At 45.6% G+C, this 14,848-nt stretch overlaps 1 protein-coding gene across 1 annotated transcript in view; it reads right to left on the reverse strand.

The window, feature by feature from the left end:
* Positions 1–691: 691 nt before the first annotated feature.
* Dmbt1 (deleted in malignant brain tumors 1) overlaps positions 692–14,848 on the reverse strand; it is a 219,663-nt gene continuing 205,506 nt past the window's right edge. The window contains exons 35-44 of the mRNA XM_052175095.1: positions 14,645–14,674; positions 13,062–13,385; positions 11,859–11,885; positions 11,286–11,315; positions 10,803–10,953; positions 9,532–9,740; positions 8,473–8,657; positions 4,885–5,273; positions 2,247–2,518; positions 692–858 (exon numbers count right to left, since the gene is read on the reverse strand). Coding sequence (XP_052031055.1) covers positions 692–858; positions 2,247–2,518; positions 4,885–5,273; positions 8,473–8,657; positions 9,532–9,740; positions 10,803–10,953; positions 11,286–11,315; positions 11,859–11,885; positions 13,062–13,385; positions 14,645–14,674 — 1,784 coding nt within the window. The remainder of the gene's footprint in view (positions 859–2,246; positions 2,519–4,884; positions 5,274–8,472; positions 8,658–9,531; positions 9,741–10,802; positions 10,954–11,285; positions 11,316–11,858; positions 11,886–13,061; positions 13,386–14,644; positions 14,675–14,848) is intronic.

Below are 14,848 nucleotides of genomic sequence, written 5' to 3' on the forward strand. Positions count from 1 at the left end.
TCTTCTATGACCATCTGTCACATTTCTCCCTGGATATTTCATGCAAACAGGACTTCTGTCCTAGGCATGGGGACCCTCCTCTGGCCCTTCCCAGCCCATAACTCTGAACATTTGTGTGTGTCACAAATGGAAAGATGAAGAGTCTTTGAGGAATGTAGATGATCATTCTCTTGAAGGTTCCGAAAGCGACAAAGCAGAATCCCTTGACCCTTTATCATTTCTGTGGCTGTGTCACCAAAGCTGTCTGACTGACTTGAGGGAATCCAGTATGTGGGTAAACCTATACAGACAATGAGCACGCAGACACTTGCCTTGAGAAAGATTCTTTATATTTAGTTTGCAAAGTTGTAAGGAAAGGCTAACATCAACACTACAGTTTGAGAAAGTTGGCTATACATGGAGTAAAGGGAAATTCTAGCTAGAGAAAGCACAGCTGGCACCAGTGTTTGGTACACAGTTGTAGGAGAACTAGTCTTGTTCTCTTAAAACATTTTCCCCAGCCTTTAGCCTGTAGATCCTGGAAAAACATGGCCCCCACCATTCTTCTTTGTGATTTCATCATGCTTGGCCGTGCATTTGTGCTAAAGGACTCCTAGTCACTGTGTATCTGGGTGCCAAGCTTTAGATACTTATGACTTCCATCTTTTCTGGGAATCTGTGCATGTAGAGCCAATGCCTGGGTTGTTTTGCTTCACATCTTAGTACTTGGAGACTGGCCACGGGCAACACGCGTCTTCCTTCCCAGTGTGAAGGCTGCCACAGCTAGGACCATGGCCAGAAAGACTCCACCAAAGATGGCTGCAGTGGGATAGGCTGCCTGGGAGCTGGCTGGCTTTTCCACATCCTCCACTGCCAAGTCTGAGGAAGAACAGAGAATGAGATGATAGAGTGGGGAAAGGACACAGTCAGAGAAAGGGCACCTTGAGGAGACAAGGAACAGGGTGGCCTTTGACACAACTCTTTCCAGTGGGGAGGGATAAAGAGATGGGAGAAGGGGAAACTGAGGTTACTAGTATTCCAGGAAGCAGCTGAGTGTTGGTCTAGAGAGAATTTACTCTCTGTTGTCTGGCCAATCAGGGGAGTTAAGGGGGGTTTTAGTGGGAACTGGGACCAGGCTTTGGGAGAACAATTCTGGGTCTGTAGATGAGTGGAAAGGGAGAGAGTGTGGCATTGAAGCCAGTTGGGAAATGGTGATAAGAGTCCCATGCCAAAGAAATCCAGAACCTGAGCCACTGTGTTAACTTTGGGTATAAAAGGAAACAGGCATCTCCTGGCTCCTCGCTTTGCCCACTGTCCTGTTCTACATAGCCCTGTCCCCATCAGAGGCACTATGCACACATCTGCTCTGACTGACCCTGTTTATCTGCTTCTTACCACACAATGGGCCTTTGGTAAATATTTAATGAATGAATGGAGAAGAGTCTGGAACCAGGTGTGAGAAGGGCTACTATGGGGCATGAGGACAGGGAGCTATCACAGATGGTTCCCACAGGTGATGGTGCTGCCCAGTCCTGGGGGTGAGTTTGTGACAATATAACAAATCCACTTCTGCCCCTGTCACCCTGGCCATTGTGTCACCCTGGCCATTGTATCTCCCTACCTAGAAGATAGGTAGATCTGGCTGAACCTAGGCCAGAGGTCCTAGGAGTCCTACTGTAGGTATTTCCTAGTCAATACCCATAACAAAACAACACAGCAGAAATCACACCTATCACCTGGTCTAGGTGGGAAGCAAAATGGCCCCTTTAGTGCTAGAATCCCCAACCTCCAGCAGTCAAAATCAATCCATGCTGCCTGCATCTCCACATCCCACCCAGTTGGTTAATTCAAAACACCTGTCATCACTGCGGTGAGGCATAATATTACCATTAATTACACTAACAACAAAAACTATAGAACATTCATCAAACATCTAGGGACTTGCCCCAGAGAAGGACCTAGGCAGTTTAACAAACATTGCTTTAGCAATTCCTTGACAGTCTTAAGAGACATTAACCCTTTCACCTTATAATTGAGGATTCTGGGAGCTCCAAACCCAGAGAATCAAGCCTTCCAGGTCACAAATCTTTTGCCTATCACCTACATGTGACCTTAGGTCTCAGGGGAAGGCAGCAACCAGACCTAATTCATCAACTTGTGTGCAGTTTGGGTTGGCCCATAGCATAGATAAAAGGGTCCCAAACTCCCCTCCCTTCCCCAGAATCATGGGCCCCAGTGGAAGGTGGGATATGAGGGCAACCACCTACCGAGACTCCTCTTTTCTTTGCTGGGGGATTGCAACTGAATGGGTCCCAGGACAACATCCACCTTTTCTTGGTAGGAACCTACATCCCTCTTGGACCTCACTACGCAGCCTCTGTAGCACCGTGAGGAGACATCATACGCTCGACACACCACCAGTTTACACTGCAGGTACACTGAGGGGAAGCGGTTCAGGAAGTGGAAAGAACTGAATTTAAAGCGGGAGATGCGTGGTGAGGGCGAGGAGTAGGATTGGTAGGTCTCATCTCGTACGCATCTGAAAGTGAGGAGAGGAACAGGTTAGCTTGCTGAAGCATGGACTCACCTTAATCCCCCTGTACCCCGCAGTCCCCCTGACTGCCTGGGCCTCCAGTGCCTCCACACACTCATTGTGAGATGTGCATCTAAGTCCCAGCAGCTCTGGTACCTCACCAACATGTGAGAAGTCAGGGAAATAGAGAAGTCAGTTCAAGTTTAGAATCCAAGAGCAGACCAGAGGTAGGACAGGAAAGGAAATGGCCTCTTCTTCCCTTTCCTTGTCACTAGGCCTCAAAAGGTGACATTCAGATATAGGCTGAACATCTGTGTTCCCTGTCCCCTGTCTCCTAGGGCCTCTCTGTTGAGTCCCTCACCAGGTCTGCCATTGTGCAAGCACACCTCCATAATGGTGAGTTCTCTCGAAGACCCTACTCCAGGATCCACACTTCCTCTTCCTTTTGGCACCTGCTGGTAATGGAAGAAAACCACCCAGCCAATCTACTTAAGGAATTCCACTGAGAAGTAGATGAGGCTGTCTCCAAGGGTCAAACCATGTGAGGTTTATAATAGTGAGGCAGAAGGGATGCACTGAAAGAGACTCAAGAAGAATGGGCCCAGAGCTTCAGGATAGGAGTGCTTCATAGGTGGACTGTCCCAGGGCAGCCTGGCTCTCGAAGAGGATTAGTCCCATGTCAATTTTCCTTCTTGCTCCTCCTTCCCAGAGCTTCCTTCCTGTCTCTATCTTCAACTCAACTGCCCTGAAATACCTAGACTACTTTACTGCAGCCCTATTAGCATGCCAAGAGAAAGACTAGCTAGAGGTTTGTTCAGAGCGGGGGCATTTGAAAGATCTGGAATGGGAGTAGGGGTACAGGTGAGGATAAGGGTATGGGCAAGGGAACTCTGCACTAGTCATAGCTAGTGAGTCCCTATGCTCCAGGCTTATTTGGCATTACAAATGGCATGGCCAAAAGTATGGCAAAATGTCACCAGAGTCAAGAAAGAACCTTTGGCAGAGAAGAACTAATTGCTCATTGGTTTGCATCCACTTCAGTCATTTCGCATCCATTCAGAAACTACTTGGTTGCTGTGATTGTTTGCTTGGCCCAGGCATTGGCGCTATTTGGAGGTGTAGCCTGGTTGGAGCAGGAGTGTCACTGTAGGCACATGCTTTTAAGACCCTACTCCTAGTTGCCTGGAAACCAGTCTTCCACTAGCAGCCTTCAGATGAAGATGTAGAACTCTCAGCTCTGCCTGCACCATGCCTGCCTGGATGCTGCCCTGCTCCCACCTTAATGATAATGGACTGGACCTCTGAACCTGTAAGCCAGCCTCAATTAAATTTTGTCCATATAAGAATTGTCTTGGTCATGGTGTCTGTTCACAACAGTAAAACCCTAACTAAGACAGTTACTATTTAGAGCAAGAGGGGTCTAGGTAAGTTTTCTCCTGTGTTTGCTGCCTCTAACAGGGACAATTCAAGTAGGACCAACTAGACATATAGGACAAGATGATTCTCAGGCTGTTTACTGAACTGATATTCATATTCAAATATTTCCTGGAAGTGAGGCTGTCTTCTTTGGTGCCTCAGATTGGTGTGAGATTTAATCCTACTGCCATAATTGCTGTCAGAAGTCCCATGGGAGGCAATGGGTACTGAGGTGCCAAGAGCCATACTAGAAGCCAAGAAGTACCATGCTCACCAGCAGAGATTACACAGTGGGGACTGGGCTTGTACACCCACCATGTCAGGCCTCCTCCAAGAGTGCAGGAGCATCGCACCTCCCCAAAGAGCCTCCTCCAGGGAGGGTAGAGTCGAGGAGATCAGCACAGCCAACCTGGTATCCGGTGATTCAACCTAAACATGTCCTGAGCCAAGACTGAGAATTTGCATTCCTAACAGATGGAGAATATGAGGACCATGCGCACCTTTGCTACAGTAACCCTCTAGGCCACCTGCTGAGAATGATGTGACCTCAGGGGCCCATTATTCTTTCTCATTTAACCTTCATAACATCTACTTCTTGCCACTATCTCCAGTTAGCTTGGGGTGCAGAAACTGACCCAGAGATTTAGGTATTTTAGTTTGGGTCTGCTCTCAAATCAGTGATTAACCCTAAGACTAGAGTCTGATGACTGGAGATCTAACCCCAGTTCATAGTCCACTAGTTTACTGACCATCGATGAGTCACTCCTCTCTTTCCACATGCTAACAGGATATGGTGCCTAGTTACCCATCCCCTTAGTCAGAAAGGTGACCCAGGAGACAGTGTGAGGGTCCCACAAAGGCAAAAAGCCATGGGTAGAAAACTCTGAGCTTTTTGGCTACTCATGTGTGAGTTATAAAGCAAAAGTTTGCATCTATCCCCACACAGAATTCCTTACCCACTCCGGATGAGATCATATGTCAAAGATGAGAAGTCATTAGGATGTGGCGAAGCAACACAGGTGTCCACAAACAGAGCCAAAGAGGAGTCAGAATGGAGGACTTCGGCCTGGAGGTACAAATTCTGGTCCAGATCCACGTAGTATGGGCTGCTGGTCACTGGATACAAGAAGGAGGAGGATGTATAGAAGGAAATGTTCACATCGAAATTGCCATACTGGACTTCCTGGATCTCTACTGTGTTGTTGGTGATGTACATGGTGTTGACCCAGGTGTTCTGAAGCATCTTGCAGCTGACATGGATGTGGAGGTCCTTTCTCCTTTTGATGATGCCATTTGAAACAGTCGCTTTGAGGAAGTTGGAGTAGTTGATGGTCTCATTGTCAGCCTAACAGGTGAAAGCAGGTCAGGTCAACAAGGATGTGGGTTAGAAAGAGGGAGATGACTCAGCCAGACTCCTGCAGAATCATACAGAGAAGGCACCTGTCTGCACTGTGGCTGCTATTACCTAGGATGGATGCCCAGGTAGAAACACAACCAATATGATAGAAAGTCCTATATGTGAGTCTACTGAGAGACCTGGGTTCTCAATGCCCTGGTATGCTTTTCACGGAGAAAGCTCATCCGTTCTGTGATACCAGCCAATGTATCACCACCCCCTCCCAGTATGTGGCAGCCTGGCAGAGCCATGAACAACCTGCTACAGAGCACACAGACTCCACCGTTCCTGAGCATGTGTCCTTGGACACAGCTTAGCTTCTCTAAGGTTTTATCTCCTGAGATTAAGTGAGGATAAAGGTTTCCTGAGACTTTTCAAAGTCATGTAGAGGTCTCAGTTCAGTGCATGGCATACATAATAGTTGTTGATACTCTCATAGTCTTAGGCTCTGAACTAGGGTACCAAGGATGGCAAAGACAAATAAAATTAACCCTGCCTCTGAAGCATTCAGTCTGGTAGATCCTGTGGCTATTTCATAAGTGAGAAGACAGGAATGCAGCGAGTGCTACCCAGATTCATTCCAGTTAGAACAGGCTGGGCTGGCACGCTGGTTAGATGCCCTCAGTGGTCTATGAAGTGCCATCAGCAAGCTGCTGAGATGTTTGATTTTCCAGACTGCACATTTGGAAAAAGGAACAGTAGTCACCTTCAAGTGAGCTGACTCGCAAAAGGCTGGAGATGGCATGGTTAACTTACAGAGCAAAATAACCAAACTGGCTGTGTGTCAGAGGACTGGGAAGGAATTCTCCTTGGTCCTTCACACAGTGCCTGGCCTGTGGCAAATGCTTATCATGTGTCTGGTGCATTATAGGCATCCGAACTTGTATGTCCTGTACATATCACCATAGTAAGACATGCTACTTTTCTATTGCTCAAGCATCTCCATCCCACCTTAAAAGCCACATCCTCTAACCTAGAAGCAGGCCACTCATGAAAACCTTTTTTTTCTATTGCACAGACATACTCTTTTGCTAAATTTAGTATGAATGGGGCATTTCTATCTAATAGTGATATAATAACATTTCTGTATGACTCTTCTGTGTCTGGCTCCTTTTTCTTAGCAGAATGTTTCTGAGATTCTTGCCTTGTGGAGTCAGTCCTATCCTATTGACTTATAATGGGCCTGGCCTCTCTCCATTCAGTATCCTCACTTCTAAAGTGGGGGGTGACAATGCAAGACTGCTCGTTAAATATTTGGAGCACTGGAGCTGTGACTCAATGATTAGGAGCACTGACTATTCTTCCAGAGTTGCTGGTTCAAATTCCAGTGACAAATGAGATTTGCCAGGCAGTGGTGGTGCATGCCTTTAATCCCTTGGGAGGCAGAGGCAGGTGGATTTCTGAGATCAAGGCCAGCCTGGTCTGCAGAGTGAGGTCCAGGACAGCCAGGGCTACACAGAGAAACCCTGTCTTGAAGAAGAAGAAGAAGAAGAAGAAGAAGAAGAAGAAGAAGAAGAAGAAGAAGAAGAAGAAGAAGAAGAAGAAGAAGAAGAAGAAGAAGAAGAAGAAGAAGAAGAAGAGAAGAAGAGGAGGAGGAGGAGGAGGAGGAGGAGGAGGAGGAGGAAAGAATTTGGGCATAGCTAGGCTTGGTAGTGTGAGTCTTTTATCCCAGGACTCAAGAGGCAGAGGTAGGAAGATCTTTGTGAGTTTAAAGTCAGTCTAGTCTACATAGCCATCAAGAACTGCATGGAGAAACTTTGCCTCAAAAAAATAAGATAAAATAATAAAATAACATTTTGGGAGTACAACGTGGACTCAGCATAGCACCTTCCACTGTCAGGATGACAACAGGGCAGTCTATGTTAAAATCGCCAAGTCTCAAGCAAACCAAGATGGGTGAGCACTCTACTAGTCATGTCTAAACCATGATGGTCCATGGGCCACACTACTCAAAATGCCAAACAGGGTACATGCTTTTGTAAGTCAATCTGCAGTACTCCAGTGTAAATTTTGTAGATGACAATGTCATAGTATGATGTCAAAGCCTTGGCCACCCCTCCTGTTGGCCACTTAAGAATTGGCAACTGTGGCAACCAAGTGAGTGTGAGTCTCAGCAGGGCACCGGCTTCCTCAAAGGCATAACAATGCACTTGACAGCTGTTGGCTGTTACAGATCTTAGGTATGTAAAGTGTATTTATATCTTTGGTTTAGGTGCCTCTGCTTCTTTGACACATCCCAAATAAAAACCCCCGACTATGAAAAATCTGAGGCAGATAATGAGTAGACCAGACAGTCCTCAGTAGAGTGCTAAAACCCAGGAAAAAGATACAGGGATGCTGACATACTGATGTAGGGCCCAGTGTGAGCTGGCCTGTTGGCTGTGGACAGCAGGGACTCTCTGGAGGTATCCGAGCAGGGAGGAGCCTTGCTTTGGGATCAGTCATCTAGCACATGACTGGGTGTCCTGCAGTCTCATGCTCTCTCACTAAACTGACTGTCTCGATGTTTGCTCCACTGTCTGAAGCTCCTGGCTTCTGGCTTTATTGGTTTAAAAAAAAAAAAAAGGAAAGGAAAGGAAAAAAAAAGAAAAAGAAACAAAAAGGAAAGGAAAGGAAAAAAAAAAGAAAAAGAAAAAAATCTCAAGCTTCTCCTGGGAGCTGTGTGGGGAGATTCCTGCTGAGTGCTCCCTCTGCTGGACACAGCTGTGGAAACTACCGGGCTTCCCCCTCTTCTCTCTCTGCATTCCTCCTATTTAAAAGTAGCTATAGCTACTGTACCAGAGGCTTCTGTCTCCCTTCTGATCTTCCGATCACATCCTGGCCATAACTTGTAGATCCCCAGGGTTCTAGAAGCATGGCAGCCATCACTGTGATAAATCATGCTCAGGGCTGGTAAGATGGCTCAGTGAGTAAAGAAACTTGCTGCCAAGCCTAACAATCTGAGTTCTATTCCCATGACCCACATAGTAGAAGGAAAAACCCAACTCTCATAAGTTGTTTTTTGACCTCCATATAAATGCAGAGGCATGCTAACACACACACACACACACACACACACACACACACACACACACACACAAATTTCAAATTTCCTTTGACTAACGAAAGCATGCTCAAAGGGAAATAGAGTGGGCAGTGCCCGGCTTACCTGTTTGGTAGTGCCACAGCCTGTGTAGGGAATTGTGAATATGACCTCTCTCTGTGTTATTTGGGGCTGACAGTAGTAACTTGTGTTCCAACCAGGAATGACAAGATCCCTGGCAGAATAGCCCATGGACAGAAGGTAGCTCCTGCTCACGCTGGCTTGCATGTGATTTGACAGACAAAGGAGATCTGAAGGACAAGAGCAGAGCATGCAGAGTCAGAATTCCAAACCCCACAACCCTCACGAGGGTCTTTCCCCAGCTTAAGAAACAGATCGAGATGGCTGATTCACACAGTCCACACATGACACACATGCTCAAAATGGAGTCACTATGGCTCCAAGGGTACCCTATGGCTATACTCAATCTCATCCTCAGGAATGCCAATGAGGGCACTTAGATGTATAGGATTTTCTGGTATGGAACTGGAGATAGGACTTTTCATATCCAAAACTTTTTTTTTTTGCTAAGTTAGCATTCTCCCATGAAGTAAAGCAACTGCATAATAAGACAGTAGTGACATCATTAGGTAATGTATTTTAGTTAAGAATAAAATTGATGCCTCTGATTCTGACCAGTTATAGACTATGGATATCATCATGTTCAACCCTTCAGCAATGTAGCTGAAGGTTTATATAGCATCTCAAACTGGGGCCATAGAGCCTCAGTTGCAGTAGCTGCCCATATTAATGTATCCAACTTTATTCATCTTCAGACAGAAGCTTAATGTATAGGTCTCAGGACATGGCCAGTAACTCAAAACTCCTGGCACTGCCTTCTCACTGTCTGTTGAGAACAAGCATCTTATACCTTCATGCTCTTTGCCAACCACAGTAATCCAGTACAACTCTCATCAGCCAATGCTGGTCATTGTCTGTCTTTTGGACATTCAGAGTCCCAAGACTCATTGCACAGTCTCTCTTAACTGGCAATGCATAAACTCAATCATAGGGGCCACAGTTGTTCTAATAGTTTATGTTACAATCCAAGGACAATAAAGGATCAGCAGGCTCTCAGTGGCTTCCCCAGTCCTAACAAGCCTTTGTTCTAACAAGGGAACTTACTGGTAGTGTTATTGTCAAAGTCTGAGTAGTAATCAGCCTGGAACCCTCTTCGAGTAACACTGTGATCCGTGATGAAGCGAATTGACATGAAGTTGGATGTTGAGGTGAAAGAGCCCATGGCTCCATCACAAACCCGGGCAATGAGAGGTGAACTGTGGTGGGGACCATCAAAAATCTCTATATAATCATAGTTGCAGCCCCCTTCCAGCCTGGAGAGACAAAAGGAGCAATTGATGAGGGCTCAGCAACCTTAGCCATGGAAACCCTAACCAGGTTCATAATTCGAAAGAATAGAGGACTTTCTTAAACCCAGGGGAATTCATCTTGCCAAGACGGCTGTGGCTTGTCTTCATACAGCCCTATATGTAGGAGATACATAATCTCTTTCCCTGACTTCCCTTTGAAGCAATACAGGAAGGCCACAAGAGAAATCTTGATTTGTTCTGTCAAAATGCTTCCAGGTCCCTTCCAGAATAAAACAAGTGCCAATGATGTCAGGGTGGTGGGGATGAATAGTGAAAGAAAGAAACACTGGAACCCTGTAATGCTTGGGTTTCTTAGCCACTGAGATAAACACTGTGCACTGTGCTGATGATGTCACATGGAGCACTGCATGGGGAAAGCATAGTTCATAAAAGGTCCCAAGCAGTGGACACTGGTATTGGGGTGCTAGAGAATATTGGCATGGTTTCTTGGCCATCTGGGCCACTCGCCTCCCAGAATGATGCATATATTAATGGGCTCCTGTAGACATCTCCTCTGCTAAGAACATTTTCATTTGTAAGCTTATGGGTGATGAGGACTCTGCCACACACAGCAGTAATACTAGCACCCTGGTTCCTGAGGACTCACAGAAAGAAAGGGGCGATGAGGAAAGCTCTGTACAAAACAGGGGCACTTGTATATTGTGGTCCCAATACTGTCATTACCCAAGCCACAGGTCCTCCCGCCCACTGAGAATACTCTAAGTATTTTCAAATGCTCTGGTGATCTCTCAATCAACAAGAGGAGATGCGGGAAGCAGGCATTCTAGCCCCTTCTTTTGACTGAGGCTTAGGAAAGTGTCCCCCCAAGGCCATAGATCAAATCCATGACACCCTGGGACTTTAAGCCAGAGTATTTTCCAATTCCTGTGCTCTTGCACTGATTTGCCACCCTCCATAGCCTACTCTTGTCTCACTTTAAACATGTAACCTGAATTGTAAATGCTGTCTTGACTATTAACCCAGGCTTCCCAAATTCTCTAACATATGCTATGCATCCACACTTACTGCACATCTCTGAAGACCACAGTCACACGGTAGTTGTTTGGGACTTCGATGTTCCACAAACATCTGGCATTATTAGGATAGTTCCCAGGGTAGAGTGGGCTAGAAAATTGCCCAGAGAGTTGGGTCAGGAAACCTCCACAAGTATAGTTTACTGTCAGGAAAGAGGGGAAATGTGGATGAACTCCAGAACACACTGCACACCTGCCTGGCATGGGAGAGATGCTTGAGGGACATGATAAAGTTAGCCTAGCTCTGGTTCACTTGTTGAAGCCTAGGGATCTCTGTGTGCATGTGTACATAAGTGTGTGAGTATATATGTATGAATGTGTGAGTATGTGCAAGTATGTGAATATGAGTGTGTGTGTGCGTATGTGTGAGTGTGTGAGAATGAGTGTGAGTGTGTGAGAATGAGTGTGAGTGTGTGTGTGTGTGTCTCCTCCCTCTCATCTTTGCTTCACCACAGATTTGAAATAAAATACTTACCATAGGAAGGACCTGGCGTACTCCACCAAACTAGAGAGGGAAACAAAGCTGGATTAGAATGAGATAGCATGAATCAAGGGTGAAACCCAATGTGGCTGGGATATGGGATGCAGTGGCCAGGAAGTCACTGTGGATGGGAGACAGGGACTCATCTCATACAGAGCCAGGATTACCCTAGACCACACTCACAGATGCCCACCTCAAGCATAGTAAAGTGGTCCAGACCCACTGGCAACTTTAATTCTCTCCTAAATATTGTCATGAGAATGCTCAGTTGTCCCCTAACACATAATCCATGGGTAAGACAATTCTTTGTCCAGAACAGATTCTAATCACATCAGGAAAGTACTGCTTAGTAACATAGATTAATTACTGAAACATTCCTATTCCACTGGGTCAGGCAGGAAGGTCATGTGAGCTCCTCTGAAGGTACTTTTCTACTCTTAGGAAACTACAGAAGTTTCTGGGACAGCAATATTTCTTTGGTCCTTTACCATTCTGTAGCTACTGCCTGCATTTTGAGAATAGCAGAGAAAGGGGGACACATGGGAATTAAAGGACAGCTGGACTCACCTGGACTGGAAGAAGGCTGATTAGGGACTGTAAGAAAAAGAAGCCATGTTAGATTAGAAGGTGACTAATCTGGAACCTGGGTGGATGACACTGGGCAGACTCTGCTCATCCCCTACCACTGAGAAGGAATTGGTAGCCATCTGTACTCCTAGGAAGATGTTTTTGGTGAGGCTTAATTAGTATTCCACCTTCTGGTCCTCCTCAAGGTGACAAATGTGGCTGGACAAGGTAACAGACTGAACTTAGTATTTCATAACTGTCCAGTGATTCAGATGTTAAGTGGCCTTGTCCAGGCCAAATTTTTACGTGTAACCATATAGGCCTCAGAGTTAAGGTTAGGGTTATGTTAGGGTTAGGGTTAGGGTTAGGGTTAGGGTTAGGGTTAGGATTGGGTTGGGGTTAGGGTTAGGGTTAGGCTTAGGGTTAGGCTTAGGGTTAGGGTTAGGATTGGGTTGGGGTTAGGGTTGGGTTAGGGTTTGTGTTAGGGGGTTCTGGTTTGGGTTTGGGTTGGGTTAATGTTGTGGCTAAGGTTAGGGTTAAGGTTAGGTGGTTAGAGTTTGGGTTAGGGTTAGGGTTAGGGTTAGAGTTAGGGTTAGTGTTTGGGTAGGGTTAGGGTTAGATTTACAGTTGGTTTAAAGTTAGAGCATTGGTACAGTGTGCTTGGTTGTTTTAGTTCCAACCAAATAAACTTGAGTTATAGAAGTGGAAGGAGTTATTTTGCAGGATACAGATACCCTTCTCTTAGGCTAAAAACTTTCTGTGTACAAACCAATATTCATAGTGCTAAACAATTGCCCTCATCAGAAACCTTGGGAAAGTGTATGGCCTGAATATACCATGCTTCTTAGAAAACAGTTTGAAATGGTGTATGCTCATCGATACAGTATATTCCACAGTGTCTAAACTGAAGTTCCTTCTATCCCCACAGATTTCAACCATGGTTGAAGAAACACTGAAGCCTATAATTTTTTCCCTTTATTCTTCTACCACAGCTTCAACTTAAAATGAGTGGTGTTCCTTCAGTGTAGGGTACCAATGACAATTTCTACTACCAGCGTCATTCAACGCGGTAAAACTCATTCCCAATAAATAAATAAGATAATTTCATTTAATAAGAAAGTCACATTCATTGATGGGTAAGACCCAAGGATAAGAAGGCCTTTCATACTGGAAGAAGACAATATAGGTTTTCACCCAACTCACGTGAGCAGATGACTCCTGCATCCTCAAAATGTTGACAGTTATGGACAAGCCAGCCAGGGTGGCGACAGTTCCACAGATGAGACTCATAACCCGAGCAAGACACATCATCCAGGACAATGAGGCCTGAGCCCTGTCCAAACATAGCATTTCCTGGGGCAGACACAGCAGAGCCACAACCGAGCTGCCTGCAGACCACATTGGCATCATTGATGTCCCAGCTGTCATCACACACGGTGCCCCAAGAGCCTCTGTACAAGATCTCCACTCGGCCCTCACATCGGTTTGTTCCATTTACCAGCCTCAGCACCAATGAAGAATCATTTCCTGAGATAAAGTAGCAGTCATTAGGTAAGTTCTACCAATGCCACGGTCAGATATCCCACGTACTAATGGTGAAAGGATTTCCTTGAGCCTCTCTGACTCCTCAGTTGGCAGGTAATTGTGGGTGCCAATCCCTTAGATTGCTGATACAACGTTTCTGCACCCTGGATACAAAGGATATTCAGGGGCTATCACACATCTTTCAGGGGCTAATATCAGGTGTACATGTATTTGCTGATATGGGTGTCACTCTGTGCAAAACAGAGAAAATCTACAGGAAGCACTATGCACTCTACGCATATTTCTGCTGTTCTAAATAACAGAGTCCAGGACATAGGTCTTCTGCCACAGTGTTCTGAATGGAACGGGAAGTGTACAGCCAAGACTCAATAGACTTGAAGTCCTGAACTTGAGTCCAGTCCCAGGAGGGCTCAGACTAAATCTGTTTATTAGTTCTGGGATGGAGTAAATAGAAGATAGTTTTTTATTGGATAAAGTGGATCACGGTGGATGGATACAAGAAAGATGGGCCCGACTTTTAATTCCTTTCTTTCTCCTTGTCTTTCTCAGCTATGATTCATGACAGACTTCAAGAAGATCCCAGAATGCCTGTCACTTTCTAAACTCTTGGTTGAAGTACTGAAAACACACATAGTATGAGAAGGGTAAGTTGTAGGTCACCAATCTGGGGGAAAGCAAAACCAGATGAGAAGAAAGGCTTGTGCATCAAGGTTCTGTCAAGGGACTCTGGTTCAGAGCAGATAACACTGGACACAGAAACACTGGAGCTGAATATAAGACTGTTGGCACCTTGAAATCAAGGGCTGGCCCTTACCATACTCTCATGTTTCCATCAAATTAGCAGTTTCCATAAAAATTTTCATGAATAATAAAATAGTTAAAAGAATTGTAGCATCTATACCTGAGAAACCTGGAAGGAACAGTCTCATCTGTCCCAATGTCACATAACCACTACTAAAAGTAATGCTTTCTACACAAACAGAATAGGAAAGTCCCACCATGGCAAATTATTTCACAGGAAGTGACATCTAGCAAAAGGGATCAAGTGCTCTCATGTCCCACTGAGTGGAGCAGAGGAGAGGTTGTTGCAACACGTTCTGCTGTTGTACTTGATGGAGAGAGCTGAAGGTCCTGGGGCAGACAGAATACTGAGTCCCTCCTGCTCTGTAGCTGGTGGACATGGCTGTGAGGAGAATAGGGATGCAGAGGAGAGAGAGGAGTTGAAGTAGATGAGGACTTACCAGCTATGGTAGGGAATGGTGTTGGAGGAGCTGTGAGAAAAAAACAGAAACAAAAACATGTCAGAGCCTTGAAGAGAAGTTGCCTAGCCTGGTCCTTTGTGCATGAGGCTGAGCACACCAGACTGAGTTGAACTCATCTGCTGCCTCAGACCAAGGGTGTGGCCATACAGACTTCCAGGAAGATGCTACTCATTAGGTCATTAA

Source organism: Apodemus sylvaticus, chromosome 1, assembly GCF_947179515.1.
Source record: "Apodemus sylvaticus chromosome 1, mApoSyl1.1, whole genome shotgun sequence".
Lineage (NCBI taxonomy): Eukaryota > Metazoa > Chordata > Mammalia > Rodentia > Muridae > Apodemus > Apodemus sylvaticus.